The sequence below is a fragment of the Danio rerio genome, chromosome 10 (assembly GCF_049306965.1).
Source record: "Danio rerio strain Tuebingen ecotype United States chromosome 10, GRCz12tu, whole genome shotgun sequence".
NCBI lineage: Eukaryota > Metazoa > Chordata > Actinopteri > Cypriniformes > Danionidae > Danio > Danio rerio.
This window is the reverse complement of record NC_133185.1, coordinates 38,933,375-38,952,681: the sequence shown is the minus strand read 5'-3', so window position 1 is coordinate 38,952,681 and position 19,307 is coordinate 38,933,375. Positions and strand designations below refer to the sequence as shown.

Below are 19,307 nucleotides of genomic sequence, written 5' to 3'. Positions count from 1 at the left end.
TATTTTAAAAACGCATTTCAAGGCCTATTGAAAAAGCATGTTCTGTGTGAACGGCTACTTAAAATGTAAGGCTTTTAAAAGGGCACAAGAAAACATAAGATGTGGAATGTAGTCTTAAGTGTGTTTCAGACATCTATGAGTGTGAGATCTTTCAAACCTGGGCAATGAATTGAATGATCTTGACAAAGATGTTAAGTGGCATGTCTCTAGGAACGACGCTCCGTGAACCCTTGGGAAACAGTGTTGATATGATTGAGGTGAGTCGGCTGGAACAGATAAAAAGAAAGTACTTTTAGCGGATGTCAATCATCATCACAATCAACATGATCATTTCTCATTCTTTGACAGTACTGTCTACGCATTTGAAACGTGTTACAGAAAACCTATGACATTTCTTTAATTCTAAATATATTTCTTAAAATGGGTTTGTATGTTTGAATATTTTAGTACACTACCTTTGTGTTGCAGTGTTGCTTTCACATTTGATTCGGATCATGTAGACCCACAGCAGCCGATAGAGGGATTCAAGTGCCACTCGGGCCATTTTGTGGTCTTTGTTCTGCAAGAAAAGTTCTTATTAAATTATGGTTACATTTGCATATTTCTGTTTATTTTCAGATAATTCCAGTTTACCAAAAAATAAATAAATAAATAAATAAAAAATCTAACAAAATTTATTTGAGTATAATACCTTTCTAGACCATATCTTGAATAATGCAATACACATACCAATTAAGACAATAATAATAATAATAATAATAGTTACAATCATTTCAGCTGTTTATCATCTATTTTTATTCATTCTTGCTTTGTGCTTCTCTGCTTTAATGATAATAATAATAATAATAATAATAATAATAATAATAATAATAATAATAATAATAATAATAATAGTTACAATCATTTCAGCTGTTTATCATCTATTTTTATTCATTCTTGCTTTGTGCTTCTCTGCTTTAATGATAATAATAATAATAATAATAATAATAATAATAATAATAATAATAATAATAGTTACAATCATTTCAGCTGTTTATCATCTATTTTAATTCGTTCTTGCTTTGTGCTTCTCTGCTTTAATGATAATAATAATAATAATAATAATAATAATAATAATAATTTTAAAGATGGGTTGCAGCTGGAAGGGCATCCGCTGTGTAAAAACATGCTGGATAAGCCAGCGGTTCATTTCTCTGTGGCGAACCCGGATTAATAAAGGTACCAAGCCGACAATAAAATGAATGAATAATAATAATAATTATTATTATTATTATTATAAAAACAACAACAACAACAATAATAATAATAATAATAATAATAAGTATTATTATTATTATTATTATTATTATCATTAAAAGGTAATATTTTTTATTATTTCCGCAGTGTTTATCACTTATTTTATTGTAAGACCTAATCTATTCTTCTTTGTTTGGTGTTTCTCTGCTTTAATGTTCTGAAACATACCAGTTCAGATTATATAATAATAATAATGATGATAATAATAATATTAATAATGATTATAATAATAACTAGAGTAAATAAGTAAATATTAATATAACTATAATCATACAAATTATTATTATTATTAATTTAGCTGTGTTGATCATTTATTTTACTTTAAAACTTAATCTATTCTTTTTTGTTTGTTGTTTCTCTGATTTAATGTTCTAACACATACAAATTCAGATTATAAAATAATAATAATAATAATAATAATAATAATAGCAACAATTATTATTATTATTATTTTATTATTATCATTCATTCATTCATTCATTTTCTTTTCGGCTTAGTCCCTTTATTAATCTGAGGTCGCCACAGCGGAATGAACCGCCTAATATTATTATGAATATAATACTAATAATAATAATAATACTAATAATAATAATAATAATAATAATAATAATAATAATAATAATAATAATTGTTGCTATTATTATTATTATTATTATTATTATTATTATTATTATTATTTCGGCTGTATTAATCATTTATTTAGTTTTAAGACTTCATTTTATTATGTCATCTATTTTGATTGTAAGATCTTTCTTGTTTGATGATTCTCTGCTTTAATGTTCTGTCTCTTTTGACTCCTGACTAAACGTGGGCACTGAAGCGAACAGGATGTTTTCCCTACAGGTCGAACCTTCATTACATAACAAGTCAGCAGCTTTCAGACTAACTGCAGCAGAGCGCTGAAAGTACAGCATGTCGAATGTCCGAGAGACACTGAGAGACGGCAGAAATCAGATAGGAGCAGAAAGCTTGACAGAGAGATCTAGCATCCTGTTTAAAGCATCGTCATTTCCAAAGTCTCTCAGTCCTGCACATGACAGTTTTTATCTTCTTTTTGCTTCATTTCATTCATTCTACGTTTCACAGGTGCAGAGGCTGAGTACAGAATGTACACAAAGACATTAACGCTAATGATAAAGGATTCTCCTGTCCTACCAGCCTCCCCTTTAAAGCAAACAAAACATTCCTGCGATTACAACCTCCCTCCCTCTGCATTTCACACATTTTTAACAACTATTTGCATGTAACTGCTGCCACTCTAAATATCTGTGCACTTGACTAATGTGAATCAGTGGTTCAAAGAACTTGCGATCACATGATGCTTACACAACTGCCTTGCACAACAAAACTTCGTTCCTTTTTTTGCATGTGATTTGATGTTATATTCTCATCCACAGCGTGATGTCTTGACAGGTACAGTATGTTGTATCTTACACGCTGTGTGGATCTCTAACACTTACTTTCAGGTTGGACAAGCAGTTGTTGAGGAAGACGTGCCATCTGTTTAGAAAGATTTGCTTCTGGCTCACGCATAACAGACATGTTACCAACGGATACAGAGCCTGAGGTAGAAAAACATAAGGTCAATGGTTATATTACAGAGTGACAAACAAGACATATTGAATTCAATTACTGAAAAGTGTCACAGTGCATCATTTTGTGTTTAAACATTTTGAGTCCTACTTCATCTGCTGTACATTTGATTTATTAAACAGGCGTTTATATCTAACACATTTAAAATTTGCAAATACTGCTACAATAATCACAATTACTGATATTTCAGAGACTTTAAAATACATTTAAACTACAATACACTGTAACACGCTCACAAGTACATTTGAAATGTAAAACTTATTAAATACATTTAAGTTTGAACTGGCATCTAGCAGGTATACAGTATACTGATATGTAAATTATTAAAATGTTGTAAATATATATATATATTTAATACATTTTATTTGATTATTTTAATTATGTGATTAATTGAATTCGCATCGAAATCGTACTTTGGACATGTGCGATTTTTCAATCGCTTTACAGCTCGGTTTTCCTGCTGTATGCTATTTGAACCAATCATAACACAGCGCACCTAAACAGGGCGATAAGAGGAGACTGAATAGCCTACAAAAACAGGGTTAAAGTTCAGCACAGGAGGACTTGCCTTAGTGCCAAAAAAAGTCAACATCTATGATGTGGGATTATTTTGGAAACAGGAAAGCTGATGTTTCGCAGAAGCTGGTAATTTGTAAGTGAGTCATACATTGCGTCTAAAAGCGTATGGAAAGCGCGAGGTGCGTCACTTCCTTCAGCACTTTCATTGCAACTTGTGCTTGCGCTCCTTTGTTGTTGCTAGGCAACCGTTGGCAACCATTAAACGTTTTCTAAAAGGATGACAAACTAACAAAACATTGCTTTAGCTCTGATACAAATTTTATTTGTGAAGAAAAATAAAGAGTACAGGGCGTTTGTGTATTCTGTGTTTGTCTGAGGTAATTAATCTACGAATGTGTGTATTCCACAAAAAGTACAAAGGTGAATGGTCAGTTCTGTTATGTGACTCTCGGTGCAGCATTCTAAAAAAAAATTATCTAAAAATAAATATGAATAAATATATAAATATTTATTTTTATAATATAAATATTTATCTGAAAAGAGATTTTTTCAACAGGGTACACCTGGATTAAGCGGGCACGTCGCTCTCAATATGGAAATAATTAAGAGATATTGGAAATAACGAATGACTTGTTTGTCAAAAAATCTGTGGACAGGAAGAAAAGTACACACGACTACTTCGCAATATTGTTCAAAACAATCGTGCTAGGTTTCTTTTGTTCATATTGCACAGTCCTAATAAATACACACACACACACATACACATATATATTTATATAAATATATATATTTTTATATTACATATATATATATATATATATATATATATATATATATATATATATATATATATATTTATATGTGCGTAACTAGAAACTATGTTTACCATTAAAAAATTTGCTACAGTATGCAAATGTCGGCAAATTTAATCTAAGCAATTATATTTAATGCAATTAAGGAACGGCATATTCTACTGTATATTTAGAGGCATTTTTGAATTGACACTCACACATTATGAAAGAGAAAAAATATTGTCCTGTCACTATAATTTTCAGCTTGAGCTGTTCTCTTTAAGCTGGATTGTAAAATATTTGATGTCGATCTGTGAAAAACAAATCAACCGAATGTGTTCTCTTGGAGAAGGACATCAATGTGCACAAATAACACAGACACAAGACAAATGCCGTTGGTTCAGAATGTGTAAAATCTGCTTCAGTCGTTTCATAGAGTCTAGAAAACCTTTTAAAGATGGAGCATTTGAAACATCACAGACAGCAAAAGCATTCCAGCTATGAGCCAATTAGATGCATCACTTTAGTGTGGGAAAGGACAGCGAGACTTGCCAGAGAGTGCTTCTTCCTGGACGACAGGTCTAAAGTTGTGTCGTAGAGGGTTTCCACAAAATTCCTCAAACAGGGCACATTCACTTCATTCTTCACCGTCTAAAAAAACATCACAAGTGTGAATTACAGTTTGTACATGACATGTACGGTTGAAGTCAGAATTATTAGCCCTCCTGTTTATTTTTCCCCCTATTTCTGTTAGGTGACATGTAATTGCAAAAGTACTTATTGGTCAACATAATATTTAAAGGGGGCTATCATAAAAATATATCCCTCCTTTTGTAATGAATCTAATTAAATTATTGAGAAAATAAATAAATAAATCAGACATGGCTATACTTACTGCGGCTACAGGGACGAGTATCTCTACAAAGAGTCCAGCAAGAGAATGTTTAATGTCCTTATCTTTCACCTCCAAGAAATACTGAGCACACTCCTATAAACACATAACAGTAGAAGTGTTTTTGAAAATAAAGAAAAGAGATTCAAATGACAAACTTAGTAGTTGCAGCACTGTGTACCTGCATAAATTGGAAAGAGGCTTCAAAATCTTCCACCGGGTACATCTTGATGCGAAAAAACTTGACCCCCATAATGAGGCTGATGGTGCTTTGGACCACATATGGGCTTTGCTCTTTTTGCCTGAGCTCCTTTAACTCGGAGATGAACTTCTTCCTCACTGCAGGAAACCTGGGAAGATTAGAGAGGGATTAATGTTTATTTAAAAATATATATATATATTTTAAATATATTAAATTACATTAAGTAAAAAATTATAATAATAAAAATAATTTAATAATTATATTTAGATATATTTAAAACTTTGAATGAATAAAAAGCTTTGGATTGATTCCCATCATTCTGCAATGGCTTACAAGATACTGTAAAGTGGTGCTTATTTATTCATACTTGTGTAATACTGTATATCTTATGGAAAATACAAAGTTCCGATATATAAAAGCAAAATAAAGAGTTTGAGCTTGATAGATCTCAGGAACTCCCCTGCTGTTTGAAGCTAGTGAGCATTTAGGGATTGTTATGAAGAGATAACTACTTCTATGTCTATAGTGCCGATTTGGATTAGTCAGATTAGTCAGCATGTTTTTGGATGGTGGGAGGAAACTCCACACAGAACCACCGGCTGGCTCGGTAAGGGCTAGAACCAGTGACGTTCTTGCTGTGAGGCAATAGTGCTAACCACTGGGCCACCGTGCCACCCATCTAGGAAAGGAGAAGTAAGGGTGGAAGAGGGGATTATTCAAAACAAAGATGGCTGTTATTTAAAGATGGCTGGGTATTTATAGGGGCTTAAGAATCGTCTGATTGGTGAATCATAAATTGAAAAATGCAGGACCAGCTGTGATCAATCATAAGCATGTGATCCTCTCCGAATTAGTTTCTAAATAAACTTCACGAAAATGTGTGTCAACCTGGAAAACAGTGAAACGTCAATTATAACAGACTATATACAAATATATGTTCTGACTGAAAGTATTAAATGTATCCCACCAAAAAAAATTTTTTAAACAAAACAATACATTGACTTTTAAAGTCAAATGTTGCCTATTCAATGTTTTAAAGGGGACATATTATAAAAAAAAAATTTAATAAGGGGCTTTAAGACAGTTGTATGGGAAAGTCTGTGAATATAGCCAGCTTCTAATGGTAAAAATGTTTTCACTTTATTTTTTATAATCAAATTTACTAATAAAAAAACACTCAAAAAATTGATTGACATTCTTCCTTTGTAATCAGAGGGGGAAAGCCCCACCCATTAGTTGCTAGACGTATGTAAATAAAAACAATGGTTCAACGAATTTCCTGTTTTACATTTTTAATTTCTATAGCTTCCAAGAATCCAAAATAAGCCACATATTGATAAATAAAGTCATGATATCTGTATTAACATTACATTATGGTTGAATTGCCTCTTGTTACAGTTATGAAATTGTTTGATAACAAGCAGGACATGTTCATGGGCCAATGACATGACCACATTGAAAAGGCCAACATGATGTTTGTCTTGTTTTTAATCTGCCACTATGCTGACACATAGGTATTTATAGCTCCACCCATTTTTGAAAAGAGCACAATCTCATTTGAATTGAAATAAACAGTCACCAAAATGGCACAATTAGGATCATAGCCTAAAGGGGCATTATCAAAGAGGTATAGAACATTATTTATAGTGTATTTTTAGCTGAAACTTCACATGCACACTAAAGACATCAGACATTTATTTTACATCAGAGATGCCTAAAATCAGCAAACAATGTAAATGAAATATGATAGCAAGTTGCTGCGGTGCCAGAAACTTGTATTATTGTCGAGTAATGCCGAGTTCAGACTACATGATTTTTGCCCTGATTTTGACTGGCCGACAAGTTTTGAGAAATCGCTGATGAGTCGTCGACACCCGTCAAATATTTGGCATGCTTAATATCTGGAGCTGTCTGCGATTCAAATCATGCCGTGTGAAATATGTCCTGATTGAAAATAAAAAGAAAAAGTGATTGCACGTAATTATGCATAATTAACAGTTATTACTACAGCAAGTACCTACAAAGAGTAACAAAGACTGTAAAATGAAGTCAATTATTTTAATTCAAAAGCAATGAGCTACCCACATTAAATCCATTCCACCAAAGTCAGCAGATTCGGTTTGGGCAGGACGTGGATGCTTCTTGTACACATGTGTATTAGGGAGTGTTTGTGTGTTTCTGAGTTTGCTATATTTAGAAAGGCATCTGGAGGGGGAATAGGGAGGCATCTCTCGCTGTCTCTCTTCCTAAGAGTCTATGTTTGTTTAAGATGAAATACACACTGGCTACATTCCCACTCAGAGAAATAAAGAATATTTGTGTATTTGCACTGTACACAACGTTTGACTGAGTTATGCTATTTATCTTGTACAGTACTAGAATGAAGAAGCACAGATCCAAGCATACCTAACATTTCATCGGACACGTGTTGACATCAGAATTTTAGGACTTCCTTTTTATAAGTGCAGCCACAACGCCATTTTTCATGCTATTAAATATGGAAAGAGGCCATTACTGTCAGGACTGGCGTTCTCGCACGGATAGGGAGAAACTCCATCTTTGTGCGACACTGATGGAGCTCTCTGTGAACATGATGAGACGTCTCTTCTATCAGGGTAATGGCTTCCCATTAGTGTTTCATCTCACACTAGACACTGTGTCACAGGAAGAAGGATGCCGCCATCATTTTGAGCTTGAAACCAGGTCGCAGGCTTCAACAGGAATCATGGAGCCATCCATTTAGTGTCTATCTAGATTTTACACTGGACTTCAAGTGTTGACCCAACAGACTGCCAAATGAAAATGTCCTTAAAGAGATTGTTCACCCTGAAATTTAAATGCTGCCATCATTTACTAAAAATTCCCCTGATAAAAACCTATTTGATGCAAATGAAGGTAATTTAAAAAATGTTGTAAACCTGTATTGAATTCCATTGTATTTGTTTTTCCTTCTATTGAAGCCAGTGGTTACAGGTGTTCAGCTTTCTTCAAAGTATCTTCTTTTGTATTCAATAGAAAAAAGAAACTTAAACAAATAATAGTGAGTCCATTTTAGGGTTGCACAATATTTTGTTTCAGCTCATTTATCCCACTGTAGGACTTTCCAGTATGTGTCACTATTGTTTGCATATGTATATTAATAAAAATAGATGTTATTATGCTACAGAGTATTTGCAGAACAATTATAAGTATGTATGTTTGCCATGTAAGTTTAAATGCAGGCTCATTTATGTTGTATTTTCATATATGTCATAATTTTGATAGATTATGGATATGTGTATTGCAGTTTCTAGCCGATAGGTTGTGTCTGTGTATAAATTAAGACGCAAGTTTAATTTTTCTTTTCTCTCAGTTAGTTATTGTTTCGGGCCGATCTGCTTGCCGGTTTATAACCTAGCTACTAGCAACTGCTAATTAAACGAGGATGGATGTCGAAGTTTGACAGACTAGTGTAACATTAGTACTCAGGCTGTCTAGTTTGTGGACGAACTTTGTGTATGTGTACACAATAAAAGCTCAACAGTGGCTCAAATTGTATCCATTGTACTTGCCCTAAAACCCTTCCAGTGGGGAGTATATTGAGGTACAGTGAGTAACTTGCTAAAAAACTGGACAGCCACTACTGGTTATAATTTGTCAAATGCATGTGTTTTGAGGCCTGTGGTTGTATGAAGCTTTTAAAAGCAATGGGGCATTTGATTATCCTTTGATTAATTACCGTATACCTTAATCATTTTAGACTCCTCTGAAAAAAAACTATGTTTATTTCATTTGCAACTTTTTCTTTATTGCAATTTATCTATGCTTGTAGATTGTTTATTATATTTTATGCAGTTGCACCTACAGAATCTCATCAATCAATCAAAAGTTCTTCCCAAATCCATATGTTAAAGTAATCTGTTGAAATTATATTCATATCACAATATCTTTCACACAATAACAAAATATAGCGATGCTAGTTTCTTCCAATATCGTGCAGCCCTAGCACGTTTTACTTTTTGGGTGAACTATCCCTTTAATATCACAGGGTTTTACAAAAGCACTTATAATAGTATTTGTTAATAAAATATTAAAAATTAGATTTACCAAACATGGCAAAGCAATGTGAGACCACATTGCTACAAACATAATCTACAAAAAAGTGGCACAAATTAAAAATGTAAACACTTTGTCTGCATAATAACTGACGGGGACACTATACTGTAAGTGAGCACCATCAATGTGTGATTGTCAGCAAGGACAATAAAAGACAGACTAGGTCATCTGTTAGAGGTGATTGTTCAGTTAAACTTAAGAGAACTGCTTTTGGACAATCAGTTTTTTCAGTTAAAGCAGCAGAAAGATGGAATAAAATACCAGTGTATATCAGAGAGAGCAGCACTTTTTATAATTTTAAAACTGTTCTTAAAATTTGGCTAAAACAAAATCAAATATGCAGCCACTGATTTGATTTCATTTTATTGACAATGATGTGTTGTATTTATTGTACTGTAAGTGTATATTGTATTTGTTATAACTGTTAAATTTGTTACTTCCTGCCTAGGGAATACATATGTAAATTAGCTTTATAGCTGACTCTGGCACAACATGTCATGTTGTACATTGTCCCTGTATGAATAAATAAAGTAAATAAAATAAGTAAATAAATAAAATCTATCGAATGAGACGCCCCCTCATGATTGTGAAGGGCTTTGGGGATATGGCCATACACAATAAATGCGCTATATAAATACACATTACTTACTTACTATAGCCATTGTATCATTATTATATAGGACAATAATTATTATAAAACAAAATACTATATATATATATATATATATATATATATATATATATATATATATATATATATATATATATAATTTTATTTATTTTTTTATTTTTTATTAAATAATAGGAAATGCCAGTAAATTTCTTGTCACTAAATGGAGTAAATCTTATCTCTGATCCATTTATAAGTTCTTTTACTTCTATATATTTTGCATCAATAAGGTAATCTCTTAAAATGCAAATATAATAAGGTCTGCCTCAAAAACAACTCTGTTTATCCCTATGTTTTCAATGCATGCCTTTAGTTAATACAGCCTTTTATAACCAAAATGCATGCTTCTATTAAATTTGGTGCTAAATATGTTCAGTGTGGCTGATTTTGTTGCTTGATTTACCTGGACTGAGCAACGACACCGACAACCTCTGCATACAGATCGGCCACTATGTGCATGTTGGTCGTGTTGGGTCCAAGGTACCTGCGTGACATAACATCATTGTGAGAAATAACATCATTCGCTCTCCTTTAAAATCCAACCACATTTTTACAGTTTACAGTGAGTACATTTGACTAAGTGGAGATTAAAATGGTGGAACATGCTTATTTTGCAAATTAACTCAAGCAAATACATGCAGGACAATAAATGGCTTATGGCGGAAATAACTTAAATGGATCGTTACCCCTCTTTGTACTTGAAGTGTTTGAAGGCCAGGTTAATGACTTCCTGAATGAGGCCATCCAGGAGAGGATGGAGAGGGATCTGCAAAGAGAGATATATGATGAGTAAACAGAAAGAAATGACATAATACAAAAAAAATTTTACATTTTAATAACATACAGTTGAAGTCAGAATTATTACCCCCCCCCACCCCCCCTTTTTTCCCTCCATTTCTATTTAACAGAGAGCAGATTTTTTTCAACACATTTTTACACATAATAGTTTGATTAACTCATTTCTAATAACTGATTTATCTTATCTTTGCCATGATGACAGTACATAATATTTTACAAGATATTTTTCAGGACACTTCTATACAGCTTAAAGTGACATTTAAAGGCTTAACTAGGTTATATAGGTTAACTAGGCAGGTTAGGGTAATTAGGCAAGTTATTGTATAACGATGGTTTGTTCTGTAGGATAATTATGATCTTAAATGTTTTTTAAAAAATTTAAAATAAAGCAAATAAGACTTCCTCCAAGAGAAAATATTATCAGTCATACTGTGACAATGTCCTTGCTCTGTTAAACATCATTTGGGAAATATTTAAAAAAAAAATCAAAATGGGTCTAATAATTCTGACTTCAACTGTATATATAAATTAAGTACAGTTTATAAAGCAATCGAGAAAGCAATACAGCAACATTATTATTATTTATTATTTATTATTATTTATTATTTATTAAATTATTATTTATTTATTCATATTTATTAAAAATTTAATTATTACCCCAAAATGATTCATAACCATGTGGGAATTCTAAATTAAAGTTTTTGTTCAAATGTAAATTAAACCTGAGAAATATTTTTTTCCACAATGATGTCACTTGTACATCATTTTATTATCTTTTGGGAGAAGCCTGCGTCATTTGCAGTCAAAAAAACTTGCTGTTTGCATAAAAGTAAGTTTAAGTCAGAATGTGCAAGGGGTAGAAATAATATCGAGCTTGAGAGTATATACATATATAACAAGTAAATAAAATATAAACTCACTATAAATTCATCACATCAACATCACATCACATCACATCACATCACATCACATCACATCACATCACATCACATCACATCACATCACATAACATAACATAACATAACATAACATAACATAACATAACATAACATAACACACCTGCTGTAAAAAAATACACACACACACACACACACACACACACACACACACACACACACACACACACACACACACACACACACACACGCGCGCGCGCGCGCGCGCACACACACACACACACACACACACACACACACACACACACACACACACACACACATACATACATACATACATACATACACACAGTATATAGAAAATATCCAGATGAAGACATAATTATTTCCCCCTTCTATGAAATTTGAATCATTTTTAAATATTTCTCAAGAGCTGTTTAATGGAGAGATCATTTAAACATTTTAAACATAATAGTTTTAATAACTTATTTCTTTTGTTTATGCCATGATGACTGCACATAACATTTTACTAGATATATTATTTTATTTTGCAAGATACCTGTAGATTAGATTAAAGATTCAAGGGCTTAACTAGATTAATTAGGTAACTAGGAAAGATGGCTGAATTAGGAAAGGTTTTGGATAATAGTGGTTTGTTCATTAGCCAATAAAACAAAAGAATAATTTCTTAAGAGAGCTAATGATATTCACAGTTTTTTTAAACATAGAATTTTCTTTTTTCCAGTCAAATTTAAAGCAACAACTTTTGTCCAGATAAAGAATGAACAATATAAGAAAATATTAATATTTGAAATAGAATTTTACAGGCGGCTTAATAATTTTGTCTTCAACTGTGCATGCATGCAATCTTTTTATTGTTTCCATTATTGCAATGTAGTTTGTCAATTTTGTGTTCATAGATTACAACCTACCTGTTTTAAAACTTCAATAAGCACCAGCGAGAATATGAAATCGATTGCCAAATCCCTCCTCTCCATCAGATAATCTTTCTGCTGTTCATCACTGAAAGACAGATGGAGTTTTGCTAATTAATCACTGCTTGTTTAGTCAAAGATATAAACTTGCTGCAAATCTGTGTTTGATTCTAATGCACTGATGCAATCAAACCCAACTGCCAAAAGGTGCTTTGTGATTATGACCCCTGGACATCATATCTGCAGAGATATTTCTGCCTTGCCTTTACCCCAAATTTGCGTCAACATTAAGGCACCAATAAGAGCAAGTTTCAAAGGATCCACTTCTAAAACAAACAATTAAACATAAATACGAATGTAAGCTTGCATAAAATGCCCACGCTGAAAAACATGACGCATGCTAATCTTGTTGGTTCAACTATTCGAAAACAGCCGATCATCACAGTGCTACAGCTATTACTGGCCTAATATCAAATGAGCTGCTGAGCAATGCACCGCAGCAGAGATTGTGTTTCATAAGATGAAGGCGAGGCTTCCTGATGTCACCCATCAATCACACACTCCCATCCACACCAGATCACACATACATAAACACACACACTCACACAGAAAACTATTAACACGCTAATGCTAAAGACATTCAATCTGATTATATCTCTAAAATGGGAACTTTTGTGCATACATTAAAATTTATTCTACAAACAAAATTCTAACTAATATAACCCCAGCATTTTTGAAGTTACAAAAGTTGTTATCAAAAACCTATATTGTAAAATGCAGTGGTTCTCAACCACATTCCTTGAGGACCACCAACACTACATGTTTTGGATGTCTCCTTGGTCTGTCACACCCATTACAGGTCTTTTAGGCTCCGTCTACACTTATGCGTTTTAATTTGAAAACGCATAAGTTTTGCTTCGGTTACGCTATCCATCCACACTTTGCCGGGGTTTTCGAGCGCTAAAAATGGAGAGTTTTGGAAACGCTCAAGAAGCCGTTTTCATTCTGAAACGCTGCTGCTCTGTCTCAGTGTGAATGGGGAAAAAACGGAGACATCTGAAAACGGAGGCGGGGCTGCCGACATTCGCTACCTGATTGGGGCTTTTGTGTCATATCCTTCCCTTATTCGTCAAGCCCCTATCACATGACTATAACACATGGCTTTAACGCTACCGGAAGACAGCAGACCAGCCTACACTGTAAACAACAACACGGACACAGAAATGCGAGCGTTGTTTGCACTATTGTCTGTTTTAGGCGCCATTGTGCAGTTATTCATTTGTTACGTTTAGTAACAACTCGACCTCGTCATCTGTCCACAAAAATACTACTTTTGCTTTCTTGCCATCAATTGTTCATTGTTCAACCGGGGTTTGTTAACTAACAATCACCAAATGCCAAGCAAGACATATGCTTCCTGTTTATACTAGAATGCACATTCCCAGAGTGCGCGATTGGTCACGCGATATATGTTTTTGATGGCTTAGTGTGGACGGAGATATGTTCAGAAACGCTAGGTGAAACGCTAGTGTGGACGCGAATCGTTTTTGATCTAAAACGTCGTTTTAAAACTAAAACGCACTAGTGTAAACGGGGCCTTAGTCTCTGCTAATGAGCTGATGATCTGAATCAGGTGTGAATGGTTATGGAGACATGGACAATGTGCAGACCTGGTGGTCCTCCAGAAACGTGGTTGAGAAACACTGGTATAATGTGTACCAGGAAATAGTTTAGAAATGAAACTTTAAATGTAAGCTCACTTTTTAGACTTGGTGTTTGCACGTGGCCGATACTCATGGGACTCGTCTTCCAAACCGTTCTGTCTTTTATACCAGTCAAACAGTGTCCGCAGGATGGACGGAAGACAATACTCTGCAAGAGAGCTCATAGTGCTGATCAGCTGTGGAAAGAAAGAGGAAATTGCTCATCAACAGTTAGCACTGTGTTTGTCACATTACTGTAACTGTACAGTGCAAACCGATTAATAACTGATTTAATGTACTTAATAAATTAAGAACTTAGCGCATAGTATAAGAGTTGGTATGCAACATAAGTGATTGTGCATGAAATGTTATAATTCGGGTCAACAGAAATCAGCCAGAATGAGATTGAGGGAGTGGATGATGTGGTCACACAGGCTGGGCTAAACCAAACAGATGAAGGGAGGGGTGTATAGGCAGAGATGGCCTGGTATTCCCCCAACCACTGTGAGATGTTTTTGTGCGCAAACACACACACACACACACACGGGCTGCTTAAGAATTCAGTAGAGAGGGGTAAAGTCAGGACAGCACAGCACCAGCTACAGGAATGCTATTCTTAGGGTCTGACTGATGATGACGAAAAATTAGCCTGCCAATACAGAAGGGCAGTGAAAGTTTAATAGCATAGCAGCCCATTCATTTATTCTTTGTCATTCTTTCCCAGCATCAATCTACCATAGAGCTATCAAATGATTGAGAACTGACAACAAAACTGTGTCTGAGCAATGATGGGATAAAATTAGGAAGGATGTGGAAAATGCCACTTGATTTTACCTGGTCAAACTGCGGGTCCTCTCCTCTCTGTAGAGATTTGGTGAGGGGCTTTTCCTGCAGGACATCAAAAAGAACGTACAGTTAGTATTGTAGATCATCAGCTGCAGATTCCCAGCAGGGTGAACAATGTTTCTTTTGTAATGCATGAACTTGAAAATCACCAAAATAAACACATAACCAGAAGGACCACACGCAATCTATGCCTGTAGACCTTCTCAGACTTCAAACTTCTACATAAACTCCCAAGTGTTGGTTTATTAAATATTTCGACCAGTCTGCCAATAAAAATGTTGTACTCTCAGCTTTACTGAACACATTATTCCAGGTTTTTGCTATAAAAAAAGTAGAAAATGCTCTAAAAGTAGAAAATGCAATAAAACCTTGTCTTAGTGTCTCATCTGAGCGTTTTCAGTGGCTTCACCAACCAGTAAAGGCTCATTTTTTTAATTCTTAGCTCTATAACAATAGAATTATGTAAAGCTCATTCATCAGAACCAAACAATCTAAAGATATCTAAGCTTTAATGCACATGTAGAGCAGGAAAGTGGGCCAAGGAGTTCAACTCCAAGGAGAACAACTTAACTGAAGCTGGGTCTGGGGGTCAAATCAGCTGATTAACCTCATAACATGTAGACACACGAGCACGCTTTCAGGCTAAAGAGGGTTGACAGGGTCAGATGAAAGGGCAAATAGGAGCTGGGATTCAACAGACAGGTTGAATATAGATGTCTAGGTCATGGTTTGAGTTCTGCTTCTAAAGGGCAATTCAAAACACACAGACGAACGCCAACAAACAAGCCTGTTGGAGTTTGTTGGATCACTATTTCCAAGAGCGATGATGCCAACCCTATGAGAGCTTGAAGAGATAATCCCAATGATTCGACAATTTTAAGAACAACAAACACTTAATACAGAAATTGACTTCATTGAACATGTATTATTTTATCAAGATATACATTTATAAAACATGAGATATAAGATATAAGTTAAGATTAAAATATATACCATTAACTTTTCAGATTTTTACTGCTGTGCATCTTTGTGGAGCTGCTTTGGAATCATAATTATTATGAGAAGCGCAATACAAGAAAACATGAATTTAATGTTTCACAACTGTCGGCATCTGTTGCCATTGGTTGGAGTTTGTTTTCACCCAGCTGTATATGTTCAATTGCCATGTATTTTATTGTGGAATGTCTGAGCAGTATGATAGGATTTTTTAGGCTATTTTATTATTTTAAGATTATAGATGAAGCGTAGTAGTTATGTCACACATGGTTAATTATATTCAAGTCAATGAAATAATAACTTTAATAAATAAAAGATCTTCGTAAGAATGTGATGAGCTATTCACTTCTCTGCCAGAGACTGCTCTACGGTTTTAAAACCCTTTTCAAACTGTATCGTTTAGACCTGGATCATTTTTATATTAAAATTTGGTGTTTTTTACTTGTGGATATCTGATGACTAGCATGCTTCCGCTGACCCAGCTTAGCAACAGCCGCAACGTCAACACAGAATCTGTCTGCACAGTTCAGCACGGTTGTCTAACCGTGCCGCTGTTCCAGGCTCAGTGGATAAACAATCATAACCATATCAAAGTGTTCTTAGAACGGTTCGGCACGATAGTGGAAAAGCGGCTAATGATTAATTAATTAATGTAATTATTGCACGTGCCAATTGTTGGGGCAGTGTGAACGACAGGATGTTTTTACCACATTTTAAATACAACAGCTAACTTGTTTGATGGCGTTTGTCTGTCGGGTTTTGAATTGGCCTTTAACAAATTGGTTATTAGGGTAGTTGCACTTTGTTTCTTAAACATCAATCATATGCAAAGTTACTGCGGTCAATAAAATGTATTGGCCTAATCCTAGATGCATACTAGTAAATGGCTATTCTGAGAAAACTCAGGATATGTAATTCGTTCATTGATTTTTCCATCGGCTTAATCCCTTATTTATCTAGGGTCGCCACAGCAGAATGAACTATTCCAGCATATGTTTTATGCAGCGGATGCCCTTCCTGCTGCAACCCAATACTTGGAAACACCCATTTTTTGTTTACCCAATTCAGCTATTTCGTATATCTTTAGACTGTGGGGGAAACCAGAGCACCTGGAGGAAACCCACAACAAGACAGGGAGAACATGCAAACTCCACACAGAAATGTCAACTGGCCCAACCAAGACTCGAACCAGAGACCTTCTTGCTGTGAGGCAACAGTGCTAACGACTAAGCCACCGTGCCACCCTGGATATGCCATTAAAAAGAAATTTGAAACCACCCAATAAATCACCATTTTTTCAATTCGGTATTTGTTTTCTGTTCAAAATAATATAAGATATTTTGAAAAATGTCGGGAAACGGCAACCACTGACTTCCATAACAGGAAAAACAAACTAAATGTATTCAAATACTCATCGATATACCTTTTTTTTTTCAACGGAATAAAAAAAATAATAACTCTGTCATGGGTGGGAAAATGACAGAAATGTCATTTTTGGTATAACTATCAATTAAAATCTTTATGAAATTAAAACTGACTCTATTTATTTTGTTTAATGCAAACTGCTATTCTTGCTGTAAATAATTAATCTGTGCAAGTAAATTAAAAAAAAAAATTTGCCTGGCAAATACTTAATGAACATATTAAAAAATGAAAAAGACCTCTGCTTCAAATGAGTTTTAGCTGAAACACCATAACAACACTGAAGTTGGAGGGAACGTCTGGTTCAGGTGCTAAAAATGAATTAATCTGCTTCAAGCATGCACTGTCTGTGTGTGGAATATCGTTCAAGGAATGAACAACACAGATAGATAAGTTCAATAATTTTACTGAGATCTTTGACTGTTTCCCGCTTTGTCCGTGAGCTTTTTGGCTTGAACATACCAAGCAGATGAAACCCATTCCTGTCCACTTAAATCCAGACTCCTGCATAATGGGATTACAGTGATACACGGAGACCAGGCAACCTGAGCCACTGCGGCAAAAACAGACACAGTATCTCACGGCTATTAGTGCAGTTTGAAGATATATTGCGAAGTATTAACGTTCGATGACTGCCAGCTAAAGCAATTACAAATGAAAGCCACAGCAGAGTCATGAATAACTTGTGTGCTAGGGCTGTTAGATGTCTCTCCTCTTCTGTGTAACTGATTAGACAGTGTACTGTAAACTTCCTGTTTTCTAGACAGCTCAACATGCCAGACAATCAGCAAAAACCAAACTTGCCGCGACTGCTTATTATATGGGACAGACGTCATTTACTTGCATTTGGGGTCTTGTGTCAGCTGATCCACATGCTAACAAACTGTTTGACTAGATACGTTCCCATCCAAACATGCAACATATACTTAAACTGGAATATTGTATAAACATTTCTGAATAATGTATTTATAATAAATTACTTGTGCTTTAGAAGACAAAGACGAAACTAAATGAACACGCGATGGCTTTTGAAGGGGCGAGACCATTCAATACAGTTCTGGGAGGTAATAATACCATACCACTTTTGAGACAGACCTTGGCTAAGGTATTTTTAAAATGACCAAAATAACACTTCAGTTGTTGTACAATATGGTTGGTTTGCTGGTTTGTCCATTAATCAGACCCCCTAGTTTTTCCATGATATTTTTTGTGATTTTTTTTTGCAATAAAAATGTGGTTTTGTGGTGGTAATTCCCAGAAATTTGCGGTTAATTTTGTGATTAAATATATATATATATATATATATATATATATATATATATATATATATATATATATATATATATATATATATATATATATATATATATATATAAAATATAAATCTTATTGACCATATTAGGTAGCCTACTATGTTGTTAGGTGTGCAATCTAACACAATGACACAAATCACAAAAATAAAGCTTCTTTATTTTGGTCTCTTGTCAAGATAAGATCTAAAAACGGTAGAGATTAAGCCAAAGAAAGGTTGTAATACACTTATTTTTATCCACCATCTTGCTTTCTCTCAGATTTCACTCCCCGGAGCATCTGACATCATGTACCTCACACATAGGCCATGCATTTGGGCTTCCCCTACCATAATATACCTAA

At 34.2% G+C, this 19,307-nt stretch overlaps 1 protein-coding gene across 9 annotated transcripts in view; it reads right to left on the bottom strand.

The window, feature by feature from the left end:
* fryb (furry homolog b (Drosophila)) overlaps positions 1-19,307 on the bottom strand; it is a 117,431-nt gene that overhangs the window by 63,428 nt on the left and 34,696 nt on the right. For 8 of the 9 annotated variants that reach the window (XM_073915006.1, XM_073915000.1, XM_073915002.1 and 5 more), the window contains 11 exons: positions 15,225-15,278; positions 14,448-14,587; positions 12,685-12,775; positions 10,745-10,824; positions 10,462-10,542; positions 5,273-5,441; positions 5,095-5,187; positions 4,752-4,850; positions 2,757-2,858; positions 456-559; positions 158-266 (listed from right to left, as the gene is read on the bottom strand). In XM_073915006.1, the coding sequence (XP_073771107.1) occupies positions 158-266; positions 456-559; positions 2,757-2,858; positions 4,752-4,850; positions 5,095-5,187; positions 5,273-5,441; positions 10,462-10,542; positions 10,745-10,824; positions 12,685-12,775; positions 14,448-14,587; positions 15,225-15,278 (1,122 nt within the window). Of the gene's footprint in view, positions 1-157; positions 267-455; positions 560-2,756; positions 2,864-4,751; positions 4,851-5,094; positions 5,188-5,272; positions 5,442-10,461; positions 10,543-10,744; positions 10,825-12,684; positions 12,776-14,447; positions 14,588-15,224; positions 15,279-19,307 lie in introns of all 9 variants that reach the window. The other variant, XM_068218606.1, reaches the window with a different exon arrangement.